The 27,479-nt window shown below is 38.1% G+C and overlaps 1 protein-coding gene across 11 annotated transcripts in view; it reads right to left on the reverse strand.

Annotated features, from left to right (window-relative positions):
• The window catches only part of slit2 (slit homolog 2 (Drosophila)), a 111,992-nt gene that overhangs the window by 15,516 nt on the left and 68,997 nt on the right, over positions 1 to 27,479 (reverse strand). For 5 of the 11 annotated variants that reach the window (XM_077571207.1, XM_077571206.1, XM_077571203.1 and 2 more), the window contains exons 5-26: positions 23,969 to 24,040; positions 23,248 to 23,319; positions 21,560 to 21,631; positions 21,169 to 21,332; positions 20,223 to 20,234; positions 19,893 to 20,028; positions 16,759 to 16,830; positions 15,141 to 15,212; positions 13,078 to 13,149; positions 12,742 to 12,885; positions 11,898 to 12,061; positions 8,696 to 8,713; positions 6,000 to 6,150; positions 5,813 to 5,887; positions 5,514 to 5,657; positions 4,113 to 4,256; positions 3,869 to 4,035; positions 2,785 to 2,917; positions 1,763 to 1,831; positions 1,431 to 1,502; positions 1,043 to 1,114; positions 899 to 970 (exon numbers count right to left, since the gene is read on the reverse strand). In XM_077571207.1, the coding sequence (XP_077427333.1) occupies positions 899 to 970; positions 1,043 to 1,114; positions 1,431 to 1,502; positions 1,763 to 1,831; positions 2,785 to 2,917; positions 3,869 to 4,035; positions 4,113 to 4,256; positions 5,514 to 5,657; positions 5,813 to 5,887; positions 6,000 to 6,150; positions 8,696 to 8,713; positions 11,898 to 12,061; positions 12,742 to 12,885; positions 13,078 to 13,149; positions 15,141 to 15,212; positions 16,759 to 16,830; positions 19,893 to 20,028; positions 20,223 to 20,234; positions 21,169 to 21,332; positions 21,560 to 21,631; positions 23,248 to 23,319; positions 23,969 to 24,040 (2,169 nt within the window). The remainder of the gene's footprint in view (positions 1 to 898; positions 971 to 1,042; positions 1,115 to 1,430; positions 1,503 to 1,762; positions 1,832 to 2,784; positions 2,918 to 3,868; positions 4,036 to 4,112; positions 4,257 to 5,513; positions 5,658 to 5,812; positions 5,888 to 5,999; positions 6,151 to 8,695; positions 8,714 to 11,897; positions 12,062 to 12,741; positions 12,886 to 13,077; positions 13,150 to 15,140; positions 15,213 to 16,758; positions 16,831 to 19,892; positions 20,029 to 20,222; positions 20,235 to 21,168; positions 21,333 to 21,559; positions 21,632 to 23,247; positions 23,320 to 23,968; positions 24,041 to 27,479) is intronic. The other 6 variants (XM_077571210.1, XM_077571208.1, XM_077571205.1 and 3 more) reach the window with 3 other exon arrangements.

Raw genomic sequence — 27,479 nt, forward strand, 5'->3', positions numbered from 1 at the left:
TCCCCACTAGATGGCAGACATGGTCTTGTTAAGCTTGTTATGTCTTATACTGCACTATACTATACGAGTAAGCCTAATACATTTTTGGGGGGAAATGATATGCAAGACAAACATAGTTCCTCAATAATATTACAATTTTGAGTGTGTTGATTTTTGTGAAAAAATGCACAAAATGAGTTCTTGCACTTATGTCGATTTGCTGTTCAGCCTTCTTTTTCCGCCCTCGAATGGTAATTTGGGAATTTTTATGCACAAGAGACCTTTGTTTTGGATTTTTTTGCCTTCCTTGAATTGTGTTGGGGGGGAAAAAAACAAATCACAGTATGTGGTTATTTTGTTGTTTGCTTTGAGATTTTTGTTGTGTTACTATAGTGGATTTTTTATACATGCATTGAGCAGTGTGTTCATTATAAAAAATGAAATGTAGTAGAAGCAAGTGGCTTTTTTTTGGGTCATACATCTGTTTGGGAAGTGTATAGTTAGTCATACGTGTCCTCACGGTAGCACTGATGAAAAATTGCGGCCCCCTCCAACATTTAAGTTGCCCAATCCTGCTCCAAATGAATGATTTAAACAAATATTCTTAAAAACATATTTTATACTACCTAAGGGCAGGTCGCCAAATACAGACGGTCTGCAGGTCTCACGGTTATGTTTACATTCCTGTGGGAACGTAGTCATTCCCTAGCTTTTATTTTTGTTATATTATTACTATTTTCCTATAATATGATGCATTTTTTCTCACAATTTTTTTTCCCCAATGTAGTTTTATTATTCTTTTCATTGTGGTTGTATTACACCTTGTAACGGCAGAATTTTCCATAGAGCTCTTCTATTGGATCTCATTGGTTGTTAATGGTGTACCTAAAGAAGTGGTCAGTGTGTGCGTGTTGCTCACAAGTGTGAAAGTGATGACAGATCTTTGAAGGCTCCTTCTGGTATGAGCGATATATCGTTTCCATGGAGAGACCTGAGAAAGATAGCTTAGTGAGACAAGCGTGACTCGGCTCTTGCACTTCATCTCAACTTTGATGGCACTCACAGCAGACGCAGAGACTTGAGTCCATCGAAGGCCCTCACTGGGATGCACCGCAGACGGTTGTAGCTCAGGATTCTTTTGATACACAATTCAAATTGTTGGCATGGAGACGCGGACATAGACGCGTAACAGGAAACGTCTGTTTTGCAAGAGTTATTACGCTTGCTTAATCGCACCCTTGATCACTTTCATCTGAGCAGATGCAAATATTAATGCCTCACAAACACACTCGCAATCATTTGGTTGACATGGTGATCACTTGGCATGAAGCTTGATTGTTGTTTTATATTCACGTGATAATAGAAGGCTAAAAGGATTTAGCAAAAGATGCTATATAAATCATACATACACACACAGAGCGCAAAGGGACTGAATGTAAAGCCAGACTCACAGGGTAAGCAGCTCGGACATGTTACTGAGGCTGTGGTTGGACAACGTGCTGATCTGGTTGTTACTCAAATCACTGAAAAGGAAACAATAACAAGTACATAAACACACGCAAACACACACACATGCCGTTCTGTCAACACATGCCAAAAACATAACGCTCTTCTTCACTCAGTTGTACCGCACACGCATTCCGAGTGATACAGCACAGATCCGAGACAAAATTCCATTGGGTTAGTTTTGGCAGAGAGCAAAGACCACAGTGCCGAGGCACACTCGATATTATAAACGTGTGCATCGTTTCCCTCCATGTAAATGCGGAATGTGAGCACTTACATGAGTGTCAAGTGTTTGTAATCGGAGAGCTCCACAGGAACCTGAGTGAAATGGTTCCCGTCCAGATACCTGACAAGGTGGATTGACATAAAACAGAGAGAGAGAGAGCAAATGAGAGGGAAGAAAAATGTTATCGAATCATGTGGGAAATTCCTCCTCTCCAGCAGAGTGTGCAGTCGTTTCAGCACGAGCCATAATAAACACCGGAGTTTAATATTCCCACAGGCATCCCGACAAAGTTCAGTAACCGTCTCTCCAGCTTGCTTTCACACAAACATGCATAAAGCTGAAGTTCCGTCCTGCACGTATCAACTCAAATATGAATCATTTGTTTGTATGAGAAATGGCATGATGAAATAAATGCCCCAGGTTTTCTGCCAATTTTTTTGTGTTATATTAAACCCTGGAGAACCCACGGGGTCAAATTTGGCCCCTATAAATTCTGCTACTCAAATAACAAAGACCTTTTTTATTATTTTTATTTTTTTTATTTTTACAAATTTAACTTCAAAAGTCCAGAGTGCCACTTCTGACCCCTGCATGGGGCCATCTAGTGGATGAATATTGCACTTACATGAGCCAGAGTGGTGGTGACAAGATGGCTGTTTTGTTGAGCTGGAAATCAATCCAAACAAAACCATCTTCTCACCAAACCATCAGATGGTAAAATTGTGTTTTTTTTGTTAATTTATTTCATATCATGTTGCAGAATGCTGAGGAGTATGTTTTATATATATATAAATTAGCAACTCTGAGCTTGTTCAAAAAAAAAGGGTTAAAATTGAAAAAAACTATATTTTGCTGTTCAGTGAACTTATAGCAGTCATTTAATGTATAATTCATAATTTTCCAAAGAAGAAAAGGGTTCTTGGGTTCTCCAGTAACTAAAGACTCTAAATGGTCATTATGGGCCATTCTGGACCTATAGAGTCGCTGCAACATCCAAACTGCATCAGCACTGCACTCATGAAAAGTGATGATAAATGCAAAGCTTGCAATATACATTTAATGAAATCACTCACAGCTCAGTGGTTTCTTTAGGCAGGCCTTTGGGCAAAGTGCTGAGGCCTTTGTTGCTGCAACGGACCACCGTGTCCAGGCACGAGCACTCCGCCGGGCACCTCAGCACCGGAGAGCAGCTGTTGTCATCGTTACCTGATGGAGATGGATGGGACATGGTGCCGGTCAGGGAAGGACAACCTACTGCGGCAACTTTGGCACGGTTATTATTTGTGTTTATATCTCTGATTTGCAAAGTATGCAATGACAAAAGTATCATCACTTTTTCAAAACGGAACAAACGCAGAATGGTGACATTTGTGTTCAGTGGTGGATGGATGACAATGAGTCAAATATATTCCCAGGGCTTTCCTGTTACTGCTCAATAATTGTGTTCAGTTTGAAATAATTAACATTGTCCGAGAGGTATTCTTATACAATATTTAACTCATTCACTGCCATTGACGGCTATAGACGTCAAAAATTCATTTGAACTATTTCTATTAGTTTAACATTTTTTCCCACTTTTGTTAACAAGAGTGTGAAAACCTAGGGAAAAATATTGTACATTTAGACCAGATATAAAATGTGTGATTAATCATGACAATTGAAGTCATACGGGGAATTACAATTAAAAAATTTAATCGCCTGACGCCCTAATTTTTAATAATCTTTTCGTCTTTTGAAAGACTTTTTTTTTTTTAAAGAAAAGATTATTCTTATTATATATTTATGTTATTATTTATATTATTTATAATAATCAAAATTATTGATATTATTTATTTATATTATATATTATTTATATAATTATATATTATTATTTTTAATAATCTTTTCTTATCTTAAAGATGATTAAAAATTACGTCGTCAGGCAATTAACATTTTTTTATTGTAATTAATCACGTGTCTTCAATTGTCACAATTAATCAAAAAATTAATATCACGATTTAACGTATATCACAAACTTGTTACTACAACCCATTACATTAACAAAGTAATCTACCCAACGATGGGTACCAATGCACGAAGCATAATTTAACGTAAAACAGAAACAAGGTAATAAAGAATATCCACCAGAGATGCGGATCTATTATCGCTCCATCCTACCATCTTCACAAGCAAAGTCTTGGACGGCCACGTCCTGGATGGGGATCTCTTTCAGGAAGTAAGGACTCTGGCAGCGAGGGTTGCCCGTAACAATGCGTTTCCGCCTCAGCCAATCACCGAGCCAGGCCAGATGACAGTTACAGTTGAACGGATTGGCCAGAAGGTTGCTAAGGAGTCCAAAGGTGGCCAGTTACGCATTTCTTTCTTTCTTTTGACTTATTTGACTTTTAATATTTGCACTCACAGCGTGGAGAGAGAGTGCAGCGTGTCGAAGGCGCCGGGGTTCATGGAGGTGATCTGGTTGTCGTAGAGCGACAGCAGGCGCACTGAGCTCAAACCAACGAAGCTACTGTTGCTCACGCAGCTGATGCGATTACTGCGCAGCATGCTACTCTCAAACACAAATAGACACACACAGATACAAACACACAGTTAAAATGGCTGTGTAGACATTCCCACAGTTGAATATTCTGAGTGAATTTGGTACAATATCGACAAATGAATTGGGGCGTCAAGCCATTACACAGACAGGAAGTGAAAATGGATGAAAATAATTTCCACTCTTGGGAAACCCTCGATTATATTTTGAAGTGTAATAATAATTTGGGATTTTCCAATGTAGATAGTTTTTACCTCATTTGGAATATAAAAAAAAAAGAAGTGTTAACTCATTAAAAAAAATCCCCCCAAAATTATTGCATCAATCATGTATTAACAAAGATTATTCTCACTATTAATTTTGACCACAGATGATTCTTTAGCTTGACAGCGGATGGTTACATTGAAAGGTAGCATAGGTTGTGTTTGAACAATAGACATAACTTACATGCATCAAAGTAAAGCATTTAATAAATGTTTGCGTATGACATTCAAAATATTTGTTCGTGTCAAACTATTGGGGTCGTTTTTTTTCTCCATTTAAAATAATACAAGTAATTAATTGATTAGAAAAAGAGGAGGATGAGCGTGTGCAGTGGATCACAAATTTTGAAGACGTCCTCATAAAAATTGAATGTCTAAAAAATTAACACATAACAGGTGCCCTTTAAATCTGGCGGGCAAAAAAGGTCGTTTGAAAAGCCTTTTTTAATTAAGCGATTAATCGTGATTAATCAAAATTAATCAAAGAGATGCGATTAATCTGATTTAAAAAATTTAATTGTTTGACAGCTCTAATATATATATATATATATATATATATATATATATATATATATATATATATATATATATATATATATATATATATATATATATATATATATAGAGAGAGAGAGAGAGAGAGAGAGAGAGAGAGAGAGCGAGAGAGAGAGCGAGCGAGAGAGGAGTATTTGTGTAGAGCAAGACAAGAATAGGTGACAAATTATTTAGGGATGGGCGAGAAGTGATACTTACAGGTATGAGTCTGGAAAATAAAATGTGGTATAGAACATTCCTAATATTGAGTATTTGTGGAGTGCAAGACAAAAAGTGTAATAAAGTAAACTACAATTCCCAAATAACAGTTTGACCTTCTATTCTTCTCCATGGCCAACCTGTCATAATTGATTGCTTATGATGCATTGTATGTGAAAACTCCTATCCAGATGGTGTATTTGCAAATGCAACGACGCGCGTGTACGCGTACGAGTGTGTGTATACCCACAGCGTGCGCAGGCCGCCGAGTCCCTTCAGCATGCGGTGATGAACATTTTCCAATCTGTTGGAGGTCAAAATGAGCTCATTGACCCCCGAAGCTCCTTCGAAAGTGCCCTCCTCGATGTCAGTGATGCGGTTGTTACTCAGGTTACTTGCGCAGGAGGAAGAAACGCAAAGAAACATCAAAGAAATGTGAGACAATTGAGGGTGCAGACAGGGGAATCCAGCTGACATGAAAGAAAGACGACGGTTTTCTCTTCATGACCCGAACGTGACTTCTGTATCGCTACTACAAGTCTGACTCACATCTTCCTCAGATGGGGTAACTTTTTGAAGATCCCCGTCGCTTCAAGGACAGTAAATTCATTGTTGTTCAGACGCCTGAGGGGAGAGCGAATATGTTTAGAGGACAACCACAAAGACGAAGAAGGAGGAGATGGCGGCTGATGCAACGGCAAAGCCACACGGCGATCAACTGCAGTGAGTGACTCACAGTTCGGCGGTGTATTGAGGGATGTGGTCTGGTATTTTGGTGAGCTTTTGGTTGGAGCAGTCCACCGTGGTGCCCTCGCAGCGGCACTTCTCGGGGCAGGCCAGGTCGGCGAAGCAGTCCCCTCCCAGCTTACTGCGGTAATCCTCCGTACCTGGTTACAATCACAAACGCGACGTCACTCCAGCCCAAGCGTGTACTATAATCGTCAACAAAAACGTCCATACACACAGGCTTCTTTCATCCTGTCAAACACAGACAGAGGTTAAATTCAAACGGCTTGCACACACTGGTAGTCGTGTCATACTGGAAACACACACACACATACAGCACACACACACACACAAAGGCTGCTGAGTCTTGCATCTCGGCCATGCTGTAGGGATTGGGCAGGGCCGTTCCATGGTGCTTGACAGAACCATGTTCCACTTTTAGGAACCTGGCAGCCACATGGTTAGATCAAGCACAAAGGAACAACCTGCTGACTGACTGCTCCTCCGCTGGAACACGGGGGTGGGGAGGGGAGGGGAGGGGCAGCGAGCAAGGAAGAGGAAAGGGAGAGGAAGTGTCATTTCCCACAAAGTTTGCTAAAACTAAAAAAAAATTCTGTACAGAAATTTCTGTCACGAGGCCAATTTTTACTGAACAGTGAGAAACTTTTCTTACAACTGGTATAAAACCAATACGGTCAAAAAACACCATTACTGGACCAATGACGACTTCAATCAATCAACATCTGCAGTGGAACCTCAGGACCCGAATGACTATTTTGACCAAAGTTTTCATGAACAATACGCCTCTAATGCTGTTTAAATTTATAATGATCAAGAGTCCTGTAATAGTTTGCATTAATTAAATTTTTTTGCCTCCCTAAAATAGGTCAATAATATAATAATAATAAAAAAAAAGGAAAAAAATCATTTATCTCATGAAATAATTGGTTACTGGATTAATCTTAAATAATGAAAGTGGTGAAATAAGTTAAAAAAAATACAAATGTAGGAAATGTATTTAGTATTTAAAATAAATAAATAATTAATTAATTAAATCTAAATTATACATTTTGAAGAAATGACATTAATAAAAACAATTCCACATTACATATTTATAGATAATTTATATATAAAAAAAAAGGTTAATTATACCAACATTAATGAGAAATAATACAATAAAAAAAATTACCAAATGACAAAAAATAAAATACAGTTCAGTTTTTATTTTATTAATTAATAATTGGTTAATTCATGACTAAATTTATTTCAAATTATTAAATTAAACTAATCATTTTTCTGATGCCAATACCATGTGCCTATCCCATTGGTACTTTTGATCAATAAAAAACAAACAAAAAACAATTAGATAATTTAAAAAAAAGACCTATATATCCCAATAATGAATTTTTCCTTAAAATTGCATGAAATTAATGGCAATTTTCTATTCTAATTTCTAGTTCCTGATCATAAAACAGCCACAAGAGGGCAGCTGATGCCAATATTGGCTGCCATCGCAAGTACCGTTACCTTAAATTAAGGCTGGTATCGGTACCGATACCCATCCCTAATTAAAATAACCTAATAATGACTTGGCCCGTCTGTTCTGCTCTAATGACGTACAAAATTATGGTGGTATCATGAATTGTGGAGCTCAGCGAGCATTAGAGGAAAAGTTATGCGTTCCGATTTTTCTTTGGCTTTTCTTGATAAGACATCTTCTTCATCTAGCACCCGGCCTTACTGTCATTCATTAGAATAAAGTCAGACTTGTGTTTGACCTCAGCGCTTCCACTCACAGTACTTGTTAACACAAGAATTATTTGACCAAACACATCCTACTGTAAAGATCAAATTTAACTTAAGTGGTGTAGGCTAATTCTCTCGTATACAGTAAAAACACTGAGTAAAATTGACTCTGAATATTTTACTCTCTTCCAGAGTGAAACCAAATAGACTTTGTTTAGAGTAAAACTGACTCAGAATCAACCCTTACAATACAACCTGTGCACTGACATAAAACACAGTACGATTATTCATTCTTAATTCAGTTTTAGGATGAAAATGCACCATGGTGGCAAATGACAAATCTCACTATCATCTCCACATATTTGTTTTTAGATCAAACTTGTGAGAATCATCTAATAGCGAGCGATGGGAGGAGACGCCAGTCGGTTTGGTAGAAATGCGAAGGAAAGGAGTTGAAGGATGTTGTGGGGAAGAGAAGACAGGAGCGGACTAGGATCTAAAGTAACGAATTTTCAAAGACGGCAGGTGAAAACTGAGGGATGAGGAGCATATTGTTGAAAAATAGAGGAGGCTGCCTTGATAAAAGAAACAAGAAGGGGGGAGGAGGAGAGGAAGCGTAAACCAGGACGGATTAATAAAAAGCAGGCGTGAGAAGGACACAATATTGGAAGATGTCCGCATTGACAGACACAACAAACAGGAAATAACACGGATTGCAGGAGTGGGAGGAGAGTTACAGCGCCATCGTTACAGCTCAGTCTTGTAGGAACAACCACACACACACACACACACACACACACACACAAAAAAAATAGATCAACCACTGTGTGTTAGGGTCACCGCCATCTTGTCGTTGTTTATAAACGTACACGGGGAGGCACGGAGGGGTCAGGTCAAAGGACAGAGTAAGGTGCGTTTCGACGCAACACGGCGTCTATTTTGTGTGTGCGTGTTACTTACAGCTGACATGGTGTACTCCTGAGTGTGTGAGAGAGGCAGTGCAGGAGAGAGAAGAAGGGACTTTACTTATTTATTCAAGCAGGAGGCAGAAAAAAGCGGAGGAAAGAAAGTTTGGCCACAGTTGGTTCATGTGCAAGTGCGAGTCTGTGTGCTGGCGTAGCGACACACTTTCATCCGACACACACTCATTTGATTGATCTACAATCACAATAATAAACAATTAACATCTGTCCTGAAGTCAAAACAGAGAATCAGTAAAAAAAATACATCTCTGGATCGGTTCAAATGTTTGCATTTTAACTCGTTCACTGCCAATGACGCCTATAAACGTCAAAAATTAATTTTTAACTATTTCTATTAGTTTAACATTTCCCCCCCACTTTTGTTAACGAGAGTATGAAAACCTATACATTTTGTTTTTAATAATGTTTTTTTTTTAAAGAAAATATTTTTAAAAATTAGAGGCGTCAGGCGATTAAATTTTTTAATTGTAATTAATCACATGACTTCAATAGTTAACTCACGATTAATCACAAATTTTTATATCTGTTCTAAATGTCCAATCTTTTTTCTAGGTTTTCATACTCTTGTTAACAAAAGTGGGGGAAAAAAAGTTAAACTAATAGAAATAGTTCAAATGAATTTTTGACGTCTATAGCCGTCAATGGCAGTGAATGAGTTAACCATACAATACATCCTGACTTTCAAATTAACCATTAACAAGCAATAGAATCTAAACTATTGTGCCATATGTACGGATTATAATCATAATGATCTGTCGGAATGTTTAGTCAACTCTTAAAAGGAGAATATTCTTGAAATATTCAGATTTTCTCAGCATGTGGTATTTGAGCTTTAAAAACTTGCCCCCCCCGGTGAGCTTCAGAGTTAACGACTGTAGTGAACTCTCACACACACACACACACACACACACATACACACACACACACACACACTACACTCTGTGTCCCGCTGCAGTAATGACCGCCAGCAGCAAGCCTACAACTGATGTCAAATTTGCATATTTCCCAGCACCCCTCTGTGCATGGCAAGCGTGTGACCTTTTGATGCCGTACAGCGGACAAAACACAGAAAGCCGCTGGCGGACACACGGCCGTGGCGTCTTTTCATTTGTGTCTGTGAAGAGGGTTGCTGCTTCATAAAGTTTGCATTGTTGCTCCACGGGTCCACGTGCATGTGCACAAAGTCTGACATGCAAAACTTCACTCTTCTCATTAGAATTGGTGCAGTGAGTGGGATTAATACTGTATGTGATCATTCAAGTGTAAGGCCATTTTAAAAAATGCACATATTTCCATGCGTTGTGACTTTTGTTCCACACAGAAATTGTGTTAGGACTATAACGCAAATAAATGCAACTCAACTTTATTTATATGGCAAAAAACAAGCATTTGAATGTCTTAGTGACAAGGTGGAGACTGTTGTGACTGTGTTTTGGGTTGGGTTTTGGGGTCATCGTGTTGTCATGGTCCTGTATTTGTCCCTTGTGATGATGATGTTGTCAGTTGCTATGTTGATAAGGTTTTTAGGTCCTGTAATTTGTCTGTATTTTGACATACAGGCCTTTATTCTGTCATATAGAATTGAGCGTGGTCCTAGCTGGAGATACTGAGTGACATTTTTGTCGGTTTCTCTGTATCCAAACCGCTCAAGGTTCTAATTAGTCACTTTTTTTTTTTTAAATCAGAGATACCAGTAAATTTTTCGAGATTAATTTTTTGTGCTTATTCTGAATCGGCCCACTTTTTTTCTCTATCAGCAGTTTTTATAATAATAATAATAATAATAATAATAATAATAATAATAATAATAATAATAATAATAATAATATATGTAGACTTTACAATGAGCCGGTATTTTGCATTTAATGTTAAATCAATGATGAAATGAAATTGGTGTCGATTATATATTTCACCATTTGTGGGCCTGGCAAGACCTTTTCCCCTTCGAATGGCAGAGGTCAACTGTAAAGTAAATATAAAAGTTGTTTAAATAGATATATTGTGCCATTTTCTGATTGAATCCGTGATTGGTTATAATTTTTTTGCAAGCTCACTGTTTGCTGATTGGCTGAAAAATCCTGCTTGTGTAAAGCCTTACAATATGTAGTACCGTAATTTATGTAGTAATATTTATAAGATACATTCAGGTAGATTTTTATCATAGCTGTTAAATTATAACAGATAGTAAAATCCATATTGAGGTGAGCTTTTTAATTTCAAACGTAAAACCCAAAAAATTAAAAATATATTTCTAAACTGTGATGTGCTAGGAAATTTTTTTTTTTTTAAATCAGCGTAAAAATACTTACACATAAAGCCATCTCTGATTAACATTTGCTGTTATAATGTTTAAAGTCTTAATTTGAATGCAAAACATCACCAATGGTGTGCAGTAATAGGTCGGCATAAATGAATAATCATTCGTGTGTCCGAATGGAATCCTTGCGAATACTTGCGATATTCACTACACGACATTTTACTTTGTAGCATAATCGAATGTGGTTTATCATAAGCGCACATTCTGCACGTACTTGTAAATCTTATCCATCACTCTATTGAGGAAGAGAAGCGCCAGTGTTGCTTTTTTTCAAGCTCCTGGTCAGCTAATTAGCAGTTGACTGCTAGAAACGGCAAGTTCACGTAGACAATGAGTGCACAGGATGCTTAATTTGGATCACAGAGTGGAGAAGATATCCAGTTGTTAACACTACCAGTGTATGGAACATAAGTTAGACCGTTGTGAGAAAATTGAGACTGTTATGTGAAGAATTTGAAAGGTGTTGGTGAAAGCGCGGCACTCCAAACCGTGACTGCATATTGTTTCCTGTGACGGACACACACTCACACACACACAGGCCACTCTCACACATACGCACATGCTTGATGTACAATACCTGGGATGAAATATTGTTCTCTAGCTATTGTAGGGAAACAAAGAGAGAGTAAAGGTGAAGGAAACAACAAATATTGGATTTCAAGAAAGTACTCTTTGCTCCTGTGTAAGTGTTTATGCATACAGAAAAAAAAAAGCGAGGGGAAAACACCAAGCAGGAAGACACAGTATGAAAGCGAGAGCAAGACGAGAGCTTGTCAGTTTGGATCTTGCGATTCCCCGCGTGTGCACGGGTGAATGCTCAGTCAGAGGAAGAACACGTGTCATGTCGCGTGCTCGTTCGTACCTGAGCAGCGGAACTTCTTGCTCTTGATTTGTCCAATTCGTTTGTTGGCCAGCCGCCGAGGGCTGGTGCAGCGGGCGCCGCTCGTCTCGATGGGATTGTCCTGCAGGTAGTCCGCCAGCCACTTCAGGTGGCAGTCACAGATGAACGGGTTTTGGGCTAAATGGCTGTGGCACACACAGAAGGTATTGGACAGTGCCACTTTTATTCTTTGATTGCAGGTTGCTAATACTTGTTTTGTATTTAATACAGAGTAGTGAATCATTTAGAAGATGACTGTGTATACATATTAAAATAGGTACAGGCTTTTAACTCATTTACTCCCAGCCATTTTCAATGAAGCAACCCCCTTCGCTCCCGGCTGTTTTACTGGATTTTGACTGATTTTGCAAGGCCTACAGAATATTGTGTTCAATTGCTATAAAAACATGGAACCTACCAAAAGAAAGATGAGAGTCTCTTATTTCATCAGGGAAAAAAAGTACATTTGTATCTATTTCTGTTTTGCAGCAATTAGCATTATAAGATAGCTAACTTTCATCAATATTCACATTCCTGGTGAAAACAAAAGCAAAACAAAAAGAGCTTGTGGCAACATGGCCCTGGCTGATCTCTTATACTCTGCTGCCACCTGCTGGCCGTTTTTTGTATTAAGAACCATTGCTTTAAGCCACATTTTCATGTCAAATGATAAATAAAAAACAACAACAAAAAAACGTGTAAATACGTTTTTGGGAATGAAGGATGAAAAACACGTTTACAAGTTTTTGGGTTTGAATAAATTAAATTCTTCAAATCAAATAGTTATTCAGTTTCATTGCTCAGGGGAGAGATTTTGTTTACTTACAGCGTCTGTATGGCCCTCAGTGATGAAAAAGTTCCCTTGGCGATGGTCTGCAGCTTGTTGTCGTATAAAGAGAGAAGGTTGAGATTGTGGAGGTCCTGAAAGGCATCCACACGCAGACACGCTATCTTATTCGCATTCAGTAACCTGAAATGACAGAAAAGGTGCAATGAAAGTTGGTGAATAATGACAATGACGGCATTTCCGGTTATTATTCTCCAATGAATGTTTCCTATGTTAGGTCGGCTGCGATGGTTTTTCATCACAATGACCACTTTGAGCTGATAATCGATTTTAAAGTGTATGCGAATAAAAATGTGCGAATGTGCGTCTACTTACAATAGCTGGAGAGAAAACAGGCCTTCAAACAGTCCTTTGGAGATCTCGGTTATTTTATTGCCATACAGAACGCTACGGAAAACAAACACACATTCAAAAATGATTATTATTCACATTTTTAATAAGAATATTATGTAAATTATATTTGCAATTGATGAAAAGAGACTCAATTAAAAAAAATCAAAAAATGTGTATAACAGAGGGATTATCCAATATCCACTATTCTCAGACATTAAAATAGTATAAAAAACAAAACTATCACTTGATATATCTCATAAACGGTTTTCTTCTGTTTCTTATACAGTACTTAATGTCACAAGTATGCGTTGGTGCGTTTAGTCTTTCCACATCCCAAAACAAATCATAACAAGAGATATGATCTTGTCCAGAACGCTCTGTTTATTTCTGGGAAATTAACTTACACGCATTCCGCATATCAGACATTTTTGTTTATCATATTTTTGTTATATACCGTCATACTTTCCATTCACAACATTTTTTTTATTTTTTACCAAAAGTCTGCAAAAGCTCAGTTTAACCGAGTGTAATGAAAGTCACCATCCATCTTCATCATTTCTCAAACTTGATAGGAACACTGGTAGAAAAAAATGCAATTTTACCAGATTAAGGTTATAGTTTAGATTTTTTTTAATGACATCAAAGTCGCTTAGAGCGAAGACGGTAACCAATCACGTCTTACCTGTTTTCTGACAATGGTCATGTGACATTTGCCAGCTGAGCCGTGATTGGCCGTTATGTGGGCCCTGAGTAACTGTGATGTCATTTTCAATCAACAGTAAAAATGGCAAAATGGCCGCCCTCTGAGATGGATAAATGGGTGGAAAATGTTGTTTAACATTAACTCATTTTCTGCCATCACAATATTAGTTAGAATAAAGTATTTAGACCAGTGGGGCTGCATAGAACACATTATTCGGTTGACTTCCCCTTCTACGTCCCTTCATATTACTGTACCTAAACCAAAACCATACAGGAAAGAACACATGGCGAAACAAGGCCTTTGATAAATAATGTTTCGCCTTTCTTTCCATTTCACGGATTTTAAGCTCTGACAGCGCGCCAGCCCCTCCATTCATGTCAACATATTTAAGACATAAAATACATTGAGTGGTGAAACAAAAGCCTCCATAAATCTGCAGGCCGTCACGCCGTGAGGAATGTACTCTGTTATCAGAAAAAAAAGAAAAGAAAAACTCTTTACGCTTACTTCACACACAGGTCAAGAACCCAAACTCCTTGCTCGACAAAATACCTCCGCGCACAAATGCAGTTATTGGTCAATCTGCGTGTGTACAGACATGTGTTTCCAATTGTCTTTTATTTCATTGTGCTGAGTGGCAAAACCTGGGAAACCTGAGGCTGGGAAACAGCGCACACACACACACAACACGCACGCAAACAGACACAATCGATGGCTCATTTAAATCGACAAAACACGCAATGTACGCACACTGCAGCCTAATGTAGGAGTCGTGCTGTAAGTGATGTGTCAGCACGAAGGTGGGCGTCCCGTTCATTGGCTGGGTGGTGAAAGTGTAATGAGGTGGCAGAAGCCTCCATTCAGCAATTCAGCATTTATGAATTATTGATTGTGCAGAGACGAGATCTTAATAGAACTCCTACACACAATAACCTCGCATTGACTCCCTCCCACCCTCTCGTCGGCCCCGGCGCGCTTCACACGCAAACCTGACAGCCGGGCCAGCGATGAGCTCGTTCTTCTCGAAAAAGAACACAGATTAGCGATCAAATGTCCGCTTCTGTCACATTTGCTTGACACGCCGACACAAAGAGCACGAGTCTTCTTGCTAAACTGAAAATGTTTACAAGTCAATTCCAGGTCACGCGCTCCTCTATAAGACAGGCCTTATAAACATTTGTTCCTGGCTTCAATCAGATTGCTTCTCTAATTTATTAGTGTATGTTTGTCAAGTGATTTGCACATTTCATGGAGTTTATGAAAGATGGGCTAACAAAGTGAGGCTGCTGGATTGGCCAAAACACATCTCTGGCTTTTAGAAAGGACTACGGTGAGTACTTACAGAGAGTTGAGGGATCGCAGACCTTGGAAGGCATCGGGAGCCAACTCTGAAATCTGATTGTTACTCAAATCTCTGTAGAAAGCACAGCAGTGAAAGTAGAATTAAAACACATGGGTTAGATGGGTTATTGATGGATAAGTTTGTCAGATGATGTCCATTTTATGAATTATCAGGTGGTGTGACCAAAATGAAACAACCAATGTGGGACTCTGATTTTGAAATACATTTAAAGACAAGAGTTTGTATCATCCATGGGAACAGCAATCAGGTTTGTACACAGTAAATTTACTCTAAAAAAGACTATATTCAGTCCCACTCTAAACAGAGTAAAATTTACACTTGGAAGTAGTGTTAATTTCGTCAACGAAAACGAAACAAAAATAATTTTGTCAACGCACATTTTTCACCGGACTAAAACTAGACTAGACTAAAACCCTCATTAATAAACAATAACATTTTCGTCAACTAATGAAGACAAGGCGAGAATGTACGTCACTGAATAAAAACTGGACTAAAATCTATGGACATTTTAGTTCATGTACAAAAACAAGATGAAAGTTATATGATTTTGTATAATGTTGTCTCTGTGACACTGTCATGTCTGCAGCTAACGAGTGCAACATGCATAATCACAAGGGACAGACAGAAGGTGGATTCAGGGTGAAAGGTTAAAAGAAAAAAAAAAGTCAATTATAGTTATAACATAACATTAATCCAACAACTATGACATTCCAACAATAATGTTAATCCAACCGCTAACTATGTGCTGGCTAATTTACTAGCTCATAGCATAGAGCCATAGTAGCCACTTGGTTAATAGACTGTAATTGTGTGTAAAGTTGTTTTTCATCAAAAAGATGAGAGAACATTTTATGTGAAATAGTTTCAGATCTGAAATGTTCAACATTATCTGCTGACTTAAAAAATATAGGGGTAAAATGATTGTCCTGACTAAAACATAGATGCATAAATTTAGGTTTTCTTGGACTAACATAAAGACTAAAATGCTAGATTTATAGTGGACTAAAAATCGACTAAATAAAATTGTAATGAGTTTGACTAACCATGTTAAAAACTAACAAACGTGTATGAAACTGGACTAAAACTGAGACTGAATTTTAAAAAGGTCGGATAAAATTAACACTTTTACTATGTTTAGACTTTTTCAGAGTAAAATTTAGTCTACAAAATGAATGTGTACTGTCTCACAACTATGAAAAACATAATTCTTTCAGCAACTGGTATTTATGGTTATATTTGGACATCATGTGGTATGACTTAAAAAAACTACCATTAATATTAATTTTCTTTCCAACATTTTCATTATAATTGTATTTGTTTGGCTAGCTATCTTGTTTTTTTAGATGGCTAATTGTTGTGATTTAAATTGAAAATAAAATATCATGTGGTGTGACCATTGTAGAAAGCTTTCCATGATAGTTTTACGTCCGAAATTTTAGATGCGCTATATTGTAGATAATAGAAAATAATAAGAAAAAAATGAATATTTATGCATTTTTTTAATAATATATTAACTGTGATGGGTCTGGTGAAATCCGTATCTAAATATGACTATAATACTGGTCAGTGTGATTATGACATCTCCCCTTTTACTTACATTCTTCGCAGTTTCTTATAAGCAGAAAAGGCCCCGGCTGGGATGACCTTGATGGCGTTCTGCTCCAATCGTCTGGAACCAAACATACACACACCATTGATGGATGCTAATTGAACATTGAAATCGTTTTGCTATTCTTAATTAGGGCGGGTGCTTTGGAAGCCTCTGGCATTGTGAAAACAATTTCTGATAAGTCCCTTTGATGATGGCTGACACAGTCTAGGGAGGGGAAATGATCGAGCAGACTTGTCATTTTCAAAATATTTCACATCACTGTGATTAGAGCGACCGCTTGTAAGCCAACCATTGGACTGTGAAATATTTCCCGCCGGTGTTTGTTTTCCATTTGCACTTCTCTACTACACCGGATTGTATATTCCCAGTGCTGTTCTGTTACATCTTCAGTGGAAGAAAAAGTTTTGTGGAGTGGATTTTTGATGAAATCTTGGTGCAGTACAGGAGGGGAGGCCGCGATCGGATTTTGAAGTTGAGCCAGGAAACAAGAGTTCATCCCCCCCCAAAGCGAGGAATCAGCTTATATTTTCATCATTTCTGCACATACATCATCATTATTACATCCAGAGTCATTAATTTTGACCACCCCAACTATTAGTGGTAAAACGATGGCTCCAAAACGCCAGTGGTGTGTTTTAAGACGCCAAATGTGTGCAATATAGTCAGAGCACTATAATATTAGTGGTTGCCTGTCATAACTGAAGTATGTGTTCTTTTATTTTGTATCGTATTACAACAATAACCTCGTACTAGTACAAGACCTGTTTTAACAGTCTCAAATCACTGGAGACATTTATGTGACCACATCATGTCGCAAGATGCCAAAGTAGGTTTTGGTGTTTCACAGCTGTCCTCAAGAGAAGGTTATTTGCCTAATCATATTTTGTCACAAAAGTGACGTCTCTTAAGTCAACCGGGATATAACATCAGTTGAACTGAGTCCCATTCAAGTAGTTTCCAATTCCCAGAGAAGCCACAGGCAGGTCGCTTTTTGAGTCCTTAAATCCATACATAAATCCCAAAATGAATTCAGAGCATTAGGGTTTATAAATTAATACGTCAAGATAAACGAGGTGACATATTTTATGGGCGTGAGTGAAATAGGCCAATGCCAATAAAAACCTTATTAGCTATTATTCAGTCACTGAAAATATTTTGCAGTGAAATCTCAGATGGCGAATGCCCCAAAGGCAGAACAATTGAAAGGACAACACCAGGAAAAATATCTAGTCGAATCAAATTTATGAGTTTGAACTGGCATCAGTATCAGCCTTACAAGTCCTCAGTTTAACGAGTATCAAAGTATACTTTACTTTTTGGGGGTCTTTTTGGGAACACTTGTTGCAAAAGAACCGCCAGATTTCACAAGCGGTGAAGAAAAAGAACAAACACCAGAAGTTACTGTAAAGTGAGCAACATCATATTCATGTTATACATTATAAAGTCATTTCAGGTTACAAGGAGTGTCAGAAAACTTCCAGGACTGCTGTCACAATATATTTATTTTAAAACCCAAACGACAAATGATCAGTGTTCCCCTTCATTATAATTGCCATGGAGTATAAAAATGTAACCTCAGCCAATGACCTTTTTTGAACAGTCAGTGATAACGAGACCAACCTTATTATGAAGAGCTATTCATCACCTGTGATGAGTCACGTATCTACAACCAAGTTACAAAAAAACAAGAAAAAGTTTGATGCCCCCCAAGGCCGAAGAAAGTAAGACAGTCGAAGTCCAACGTCAAAGTAATTGATCACATTCTTTGTTCTTCGTTCAAGTTTTTGCCACAGGGCCAGATGGTCAACCAGCATGTCTACAAAGAGACTCTGCGGCGTTTTGCTTCGTTCAGTGCATCAGAAGAGGCGAGAGTTATGATAGGACAAAGCGACTGAGCATCAGACAGTTCCTGGGTTTGAAGAACAGGCCCGACTTATGATGATTCCTCTTTCTCGTTTTAAAGACCTGAACGTCATCAAGACGGCTGGGACGGCAGAGCTGATCCTGGAACAACCTTTCAGATTTGATCTGATTTGACTTGAAATGTTAATCCAGGTTGTGTTAGATTAGGCCACTTAACTCTTTGACTGCCAACCATTTTCAGAAAAGAGAACATGTGGGTGCCAGCTGATTTAGAGTATTTTGACTGATCTGATTTGTGTTTGGACTATGGAAACACAGTTACTACCAAATTAAAGATTGAACTCTCGTCTTTCATCTGAAAAAAAAAAGTTGGTTTCTACCTTATTCAGTTTTTCAGTAATCAACAATAGAAAATAGGTTAGTTTCACCGAAATGCTCTGTTTTTGGACCAAAATACGTAGAAATCAAGCTTTTTGTGAAACGATATTATTTCGTGCACTCTTTTTTTTTTCCATGAATGATGCCACAAACACCTAAACAGTGCTTTACTTCTGTAAAACACTACCACTATGTCAGATGAGCAGAAATAGCAGAAGAGTAGAAACCATTTTGAACAGATTAGACCTTCTTCCACATAAAGCAGAAAAGGCTCTACGGCTGTGTACTCGATCTTTCTGGCATCCAGTTCAACTGACAATATACAGTCTCCTGGTTGTTATTATAGTATAGCGGGCAATAAAGATAAAAGAACACTAACACTGGAAATGATTATATCGTCTTCAATTATTCTTGCGGAAGGGTTTGACCTCAGAAATCCAATTGTAAACTGTGACCTCACCAGAGACTTATTCCCCATGAGTTTGTAGACTCAGCGGTCAGGTTTTCTTCAGAATAATGTTCCATTTAGTTCATAAAGTCTTGGAGATTTTTTTGCCCACAGCTCAGTCTAAAAAAACGGGAGTCAAATTCTGCCACTTTAAATCTCTCAGATAAAGATATGATCTACCTCGTCCTTCAGATTGAGCTTTTAATTCTTTCTCCCTCATCCCGTCATTACTGTCTTTAATCAGAGAAGAGCTGCATGGCCGGGATTTCTCATTTCACAGCTGTGTGGTTTTATTCCACTGCAGCGAGAGAGACAAGCTGTGAGCGAGAACCGTGTACCGTCGTATAGAGCGGCACGTAGCAAAAGAGCAGAGAATTACCCCCATTGTTGAGAATGTGTTTATGTGTGTGTAGCGAAGTGTGCGTCTTACATCTCAGTAATGGTTTCAGGGAGGTTGGTGGGTATTTCTGCCAGACCCTTCCCTCGGCAGTCCACAATGTTGTTGCTGCAGGTGCACGACTCGGGGCACTGCAACACGCTGCAGGACGAAGAGGACGACTGGTAACCTGAACGGCGACACGTGGTCGAAATCAAAATTCAGTCAGGCAGAATTCAGTGAGGTGAATGAAAAGAGTGAAGCAACCGAACGTGAGAGAAAGATGTTTGCATCCTGTATCACTTGTGTTTGGTCCAAAGTGCATTTATAGGAGTAATGTGTGTGCTTTAAATCGAAGTTAAGCATGAGAAGTCGAATACTCGCCTTCATCCGCATCTTGGAAAGGACGAGCGGCAGACAGTAAGGAAGAAACAATAAGACAAAGCAAATACTGTATTTTAATACAGCGAGCAAATATTTTACTATGTTCCCTTTGAATGACTATGGAGAATATATAAATAGGATCAATCAATATATTATTGCAGTATATTCAACCATCCATTTTGCAGCATTTGTCTTCATTAGGGTTGCGGCTGAGCTCGAGCGTATCCCAGCTGACTTTGTAATATGAAAAAATTAGATGGATGGATGAAATAGAATGCCTCTATGGATGTTCTGAACTCCTGTAAGTACTTATGCCATAGTGCAGGTAAGCAACTCTGCTGGTTGAATGTCATGCCCTCAATCAATTAAACAACCAAGTTCTTAATATAATATAGGGTAAATTCTGTAGAGTAAAATTTACACTTGGAAGAGAGTAAAAAAACAAAACAAAATAAAACAAAACCCACAACTTCAGGTTGACTCCCTGAGCCATGCAGCTCCAACTGTGTGTTAGCATATCGTTCGCGTCAGTTGGAATCTTCGTTAACTCCAAGACCAAATTGGTCTCCTTTTGGATATAAGCAGACAGTAGGAGGGGCATAGCTCAGGTGGTAGAGTGGCTGTCTCCCAAGGTCGTGAGTTCGTTCCTCAACCCTTGTGTAACTTTTGTTGTATAAATCAGTAAAATTTTGTCAAAATCTCTCCTTGCAAAATTTACATATAATTTCATATAATTTCATATAATTTCATATAATTTAACAGTTTTTTTTCATGGGATAGGCAAATTCTCTCGCACACACTAAAAATACTTTGAGTAAAATTTATATGATTTTACTCTCTTCCAAGTGTAAATTTCACTCTGTTTAGAGTGAGAGCAAATAGACTCTGTTTAGAACATGTCTGGTCTAAACATCATAGTTCACCCTGTGTTGCGTCTCCACCTTACCTGTGCAGACAAACTCCTTCTTCTGGACTTCTGCAACATTGTGCCCCCTCAAGTGTGGCGGGGCCATGCACTGCGTGTAAAGTCCCAGACGGGGGCGCTGCCGCAGCCACTCCGACAGCCAGGCCACGTGGCAGTCACATTGCAGGTTGTTGGAGTGCAGTCGACTGGGTGGATGAGGGGGGGTGGAGGGGGGGGGGGGGGGGCAGAGAAGTGGCAAGATGGGGTGATGGATGGGAGGAGAGAAACAATAGATTTGAGGATGTGCAGCATAGGGAAAGGCGGGTAGACGATGGAGGAGAGGTGAGATGAAGCAATCAATTGTACAAACAAGCAGGACGAGATGAGAACTCAACCCTGGGGATGATGTTGTGTACTCTGTGGTGTAACTTACAACGTCCTCAGCTTGGGCATGTGGTTGAAACTGGCCACGGACAGTCGGCTGATGTTGTTGTTGTTGAGGGTGCTGAGAAGGGAGGACAATGTCACTGTCATTCCATCATAAAATCCAGTCTTGTTTATTAAAATGAGTAGTCAGACTATAGGCCAGGGATTGGCAAATGAAACGCTGGAGTTTTTTCTCAGAGCTTCTGTGGGCCACATAGGCTCACACAATTCCTAACAAGATCTATGACAAAAATGATATTTCAAAATATGTGCTGACATGCAAAATACGTGCTCTTAATATATTTCATTTTTGATAATACATTTCTCAATGCATGTATAAAGAAACCACCATCCTAATCCAACAAAAAAAGGACAACTAAATAACCACATACGGTACTATATATATATATATATATATATATATATATATATATATATTTTTTTTTTTTTCAGTGCAAAGGGCTGCGTCAAATAAAAATTACCATTCCAGAATGGAACAACACTATTCAACAAGAAACCAACATTAAGGGCAAGAACTCAAATTGTAATTTTTTTCCCCCACAAAATATCAACTCCCTTAAAATTTTTATTTTATTGATTTACTATGTTTGTCCTGCATATTATTCCAAAACCATAAAAAAAATATTAGGCCTACTCACATTGTAGTACAGGTAGTAAGCGCAATGAAGACTTGTCTTCCATCTAGTGGTAAATGGTGATATTACAACTTTAAACAGCAGTTGATATTCACAGGTCGCCACCCAAGGATCCAAATACCAGCAGATTTTTTTTCTTTTTTCTTTTCAATATTTTTTTTCATATTTTGAACATTTCCTTCCGCTTTTTTTGTGGAAAACATATTAATCGGTGGTTTTTGAATATTTCTGTGTTCGTGTAAAATAAATAAATAAATAAATAAAAATTATTATTATTATTTTTTTTAATGGGATGATAAATCAAGGCCTGCTAGTTGCCCTCTGACAATACTTCCACAATAAAGTATAAGGCGCACATCCATTATAAGAGCTACATCAGAAACTCTGCCATTCCTGCAAATGCATGATTGTAGGCAGCCATAAAGAATTCATCAGAGCTAATGAAATCCAACATCCAAGTGGAAGAAAGCACAACTTGTGCGACAGTTAATACATTAAATTGATCGATTTCATGATTACATCCTCCATAAGCAAACAACAAAAAAAAATCCCGTTGAACACTGAAATTCACCAGATTTAAAAAAAATGATTTTTGATGGCTCATGTTGAAGTTCAAGACACTTTAATAAACATACAAAACTAAACTCGTGAGCTGTGACGTTAACGTCAACACTGTGATAAAACAGTCTGTTAATTTGAGACACATCTCAATGGAACCTTTGATACTTGCTAATATAAATAATCCGCAACTAGCCACAGCTCACCTAACGTGTCTCATTTGATTGTGCACAATGAAGTGTGCAGTGCATTTCTCAACAGTCCGAGCCGGGATTAAACACGCCTTTCCAATTTGACATCCTTTCAGATTAAATACCTCTAAAAGGAGTAAATAATTATGTAAAAATATATTGGCAATTATAATGATCATTTGATTTTGAACTCTAAATATATTTACAATAAATGTCAACAGGCATATTAATGCATGGATCCATTTGTAGCTTCTCTTGTGTGCAACTCGACTCGATCAACTGTTACTCACAGTACTTCCAGGTCGCGTAACGCTCTGAAGGCTCCATCTTCGATACAGCTGATGTGGTTGTAGTCCAGCTGGCTGCACACATGCGCACACAAAAGACAAAAGACAAAAGACAAGTTGTGTTTTGTTCAATGCTAATATGCCTTACAGAGAGCAGGTGAAAGTCAAGCCAAGAGTAAATGCAGCTCCTTTTGTCTCTGGAGTTCTTTTGTTCTTTGCAGATGTTAATCCTCCTTTCCTCTCGTATGCGCTCCTTCTTCTTCTATATGACGCTTCATTTGTATGCAATACCTTTTTCCCCACTCCCTCTCTCTCTCACTCTCTTTACGGGCGCACAGACAGACAATTTCCTGCCCGTTTATTATAATTGCGCAATAATTCGACAAAATTATCTGACGTTGAACGATCCGTGTTTACAAAAAGACCGCTGTGCAAATGACGTTACCTAAAATCACCAACAATTATCTTTCATCATCACAACTCTGATTGAGGCAAAACAGAGATAGGGCAACTGCAGAAATGTACACACACACACACACACACACACACAGGGTTATTAATGATCAGTCAATACAGCAAGCAGGAGGCCCGTGACATTTAAGGCAATTAAATATTGATGCACAGACAGACACATTAGTAAACATGGGGCAATACACACACACACACACGCACACACACACACACCATGTGTCTGGAAACCTTTTGCCAAGTGGCGCCAACTTACAGATTCTTGATTTCCACAGCTCCCCTGAAGGCTTTCCTGGGCACCCCTTGAATCTGGTTCTCGCTGAGATCACTGGACAGAGTGAAAGGGCAGCCAGAGAGATGGAGAGAAGGAGACAAGACAGGGGGCACAGGGTTATTAAAGCTCGGCCATCTCACAGACAACTTGTTTATAGCGGTACCTCTGGCAAATGCAGCAGGAAAAGCTGCAGAGCATACAAAGCACTCCTTCCCAACAACACGGGAGCGAGTGCAAGTATGTACATTATCTACATTGGTGCACGCTGATAAATGTTACTGGCTTTGAAAATCCAACATCAGGTAAACTCTAGGAAATGTTCAGATAACCTTTAGGGGGCGCTGGTGACCTCTGATTCCATGAAAGCTGTCTGCGCTGCCCTCAGTGTTTTAAAGAAGTTCTCGTTTCAGTTAATTTAAGTCACAACGTGATAAAAAAGCCAAGAAAAAACATTAATTTTCCTGTAAGCACAATCTAATAATGCATATCATACCACTAATCCCGTGTATTAGAAACACTTTTCAGCATGACATAACCAACAACCAAGGCACATATTTTACATTGGGGGGGAAGTCAACAAAACACAACTCAACAAAAATGTCACAAAAAGGGGAAAAATTGCTATCTAGTGAGGACAATTTAATTGTTCTGCCTGTCACTATGCATCCATGGCATAGTTCAGGGATGGGCAACTGGCACCTGCATGCAGCCCGCCACAACACTTTGAGTAGCCACTTGATTCATTTAAAAAAAAGAATAAAAAATAAAAATATATTTTTTATTTTTTTTACAAACCCCCAAAAAGTCATCAAAAAATACCAATAAACAGGAGGTAAATGCTGGAAAATATGACAGCGTATTAGGGCCACGTATAAATATATATATTTTTAGAGGGTGGGGGCAATATTCTGAGAAAAAAACAAAAAAATTTGCCACTTTAAAAAAAACTCGGAAATTTGCCACTTTACAAAGTGGCAAATTTGCGACTTCATCAAATGGCAGATTTGCGAGAAAATAACTCAGAAGCTTACGAGAAATACACGTAGCATACTCTGATGTTTGTAACCAATACTTTTCGGTCGGGTTTTAACATAAGAAAATAGTAATTGCTTTAGCAGAGATTAACCATATCTTTAAATATTCGCACTTTGAAGCATTGGGTGCTGCCAGGGACAAAGACGCCTCGCTTTGCGAAGTTCCGCAACCTGAGGATCAAGCATTTAAGTTAATTTGTTAAAATGTATGTTTCCAGAATTATTATTTACACATTCATACATTTTGGTTTGTATCTAAGTTGATGTATCGAATCTGCTGCTCTCCATCATTCACTTGCATTTACTTAAAGTATGCTAGCTTCTGATTGGTTAGTGTTAGTCAGTTGATCGGGGATCAGGAAGTGTTGTCGCTCTAACTGGCGTGTATGACGAGTAAAGTTTAAATTAAGAATGAGTCCGTCTCCATCCTGCTTTTTCATTTTATAAACAGTGTCCCATTAACCATCGACGAATCCTCACATTAGACTATAGCTACGCTACGTGTATTTGTCGTAAGTTTCTGAGTTTTTTTCTTGCAAATTTGCCACTTTATAATGTTTTTTTTTCTTTGAATATTACGTATGTGAAGGGGAAAAAAAATCTGTTAATTTGCAGGTGCCAAACTGCAAATATTCATTAGCTGTCGGTTTAGGTTGCAATATCACCACCTAATATGACGCACACACACACAAACAACCATCGTCACTTCAACAAATAAAGCGTTAATCATATCACCGTAGAAACAGGGACGTGCAGATATAAATAAAAGCACGTAAATGAGATTGTGTATCTGAGAATGGATGCAGCTGCTGTGAGATGTAAGGAACACATCACATTGGCATTTCTTCACCATAGGAAAGAAACTGGACGCTCAACGGAAAAAGGCCGGTGAAGCGGGTCCCCGAGTGTTTGAGTCATCAGCCGTCGGGCTAATCCAGGCCACGTTCCAGACAGACTATTTGACCTTTCACCCAGCACCACCCCCCCAGCTCTTGACCCCTGCTGCTGCACCATGACCTCCGGCGTGCTAATCGGCTAACGGCTAATGCCCGGTGACATTCCTTACATTCTCGAGTTTGCGATCTCACAATTAGGCAGTCGGGTTATCGTCCTCCTTGTGCACCTGCTGCTACTACAGCGGCACTTATGACGCATGAACAGAAACGTTACGAACATAAAGTAGGATTCTCAAGTCTCAAGAGGTCATGTGGGTCCACTTAAACTCAAAAGCATGAACTGAAAAAAGCACCATTAGACTTAGTGGTGATGATTGTCGGATGAGCCAGCACGGGTGCAAGGACGCGATGAATATATATATTTAACAAGCTACAAGGAAATAAAAGAATGTTTTGACACTGACAATGTTAATGATTTCTTACAATTCATCAATGATTTATCAAGGTAAGAAACAGCTAAAAGTCATTATGCAACATTTCATTTCGTTACTTTTTTTTTTTTTTAATTTTTACAAATGTTTACACTTGCAAATGATCACGTCTGGTGTGTGAATGTGTGCGTGAATGGGTAAATGTGAGAAATTTTAAAGCGCTTTGGTCACCATATGGTGTAGATAAAAGCGCTATATAAAAAGCAGTCCATTTAGCATTTACGTCTAAAATATTCAGAGGAAATCGCAATGTCTCATCATTGATGAGCTATGCTTGGAACGGCTCCTCATGTGGTCCTTGGGGCCAACCATGTTGCTGACCCCTATAACAATAAATGTGTAGGTATTGGGCAGCTGGAACGTATTTGCAGCACTTCAGCGTGCCCATATGTTTATGTTATAGCCTTATTGAATACATTTGTTCCCTCATTTCATTTGAATCATGTAATGAGATTTTTTTTTTTTAATATTAGAATTATTTATTTATTTATTTATTTATTTGCACCAAAATTGTCATTATGGGTTGTTGTGTATAGAATTTTGTAGAAGGCTGTAAACTAGGAATGTAACGATATCCAAACGATACGATATTATCACGATATGAAGGTCACGGTACGTTAATTATCATGTTATTGTGGGAAGGTTGGTGATACAAAAAAGGTTACAATATTGTGAAAAAATTAGCTCATACTAAAAAAACACACACACAATATTGACCTTTTGTACATTACAGCAATGAAAAATATTATAAGAATATTATAAATATTATATATATTATAAATATTATATATACAGTATATATTTTTACTAAAAATAAATAAATAAATAAATATATATGTATATATATATATATATATATATATATATATATATATATATATATATATATATATATATATATATATATATATATATATATATATATATATATATGTTGTATAATGCATGCAAGGCCACCCTCTCCTCCAACATCCTCTTTAGCCCCACCCATATGTGCAAGTCTTCGAGTTCTGTTGTATGATGTGGTTGTATGTGCCGAGTTTTTTTTCCAGGTTCAAACTGAGCCCCCCTT

This window comes from Vanacampus margaritifer, chromosome 7, assembly GCF_051991255.1.
Source record: "Vanacampus margaritifer isolate UIUO_Vmar chromosome 7, RoL_Vmar_1.0, whole genome shotgun sequence".
Taxonomy (NCBI): Eukaryota; Metazoa; Chordata; class Actinopteri; order Syngnathiformes; family Syngnathidae; genus Vanacampus; species Vanacampus margaritifer.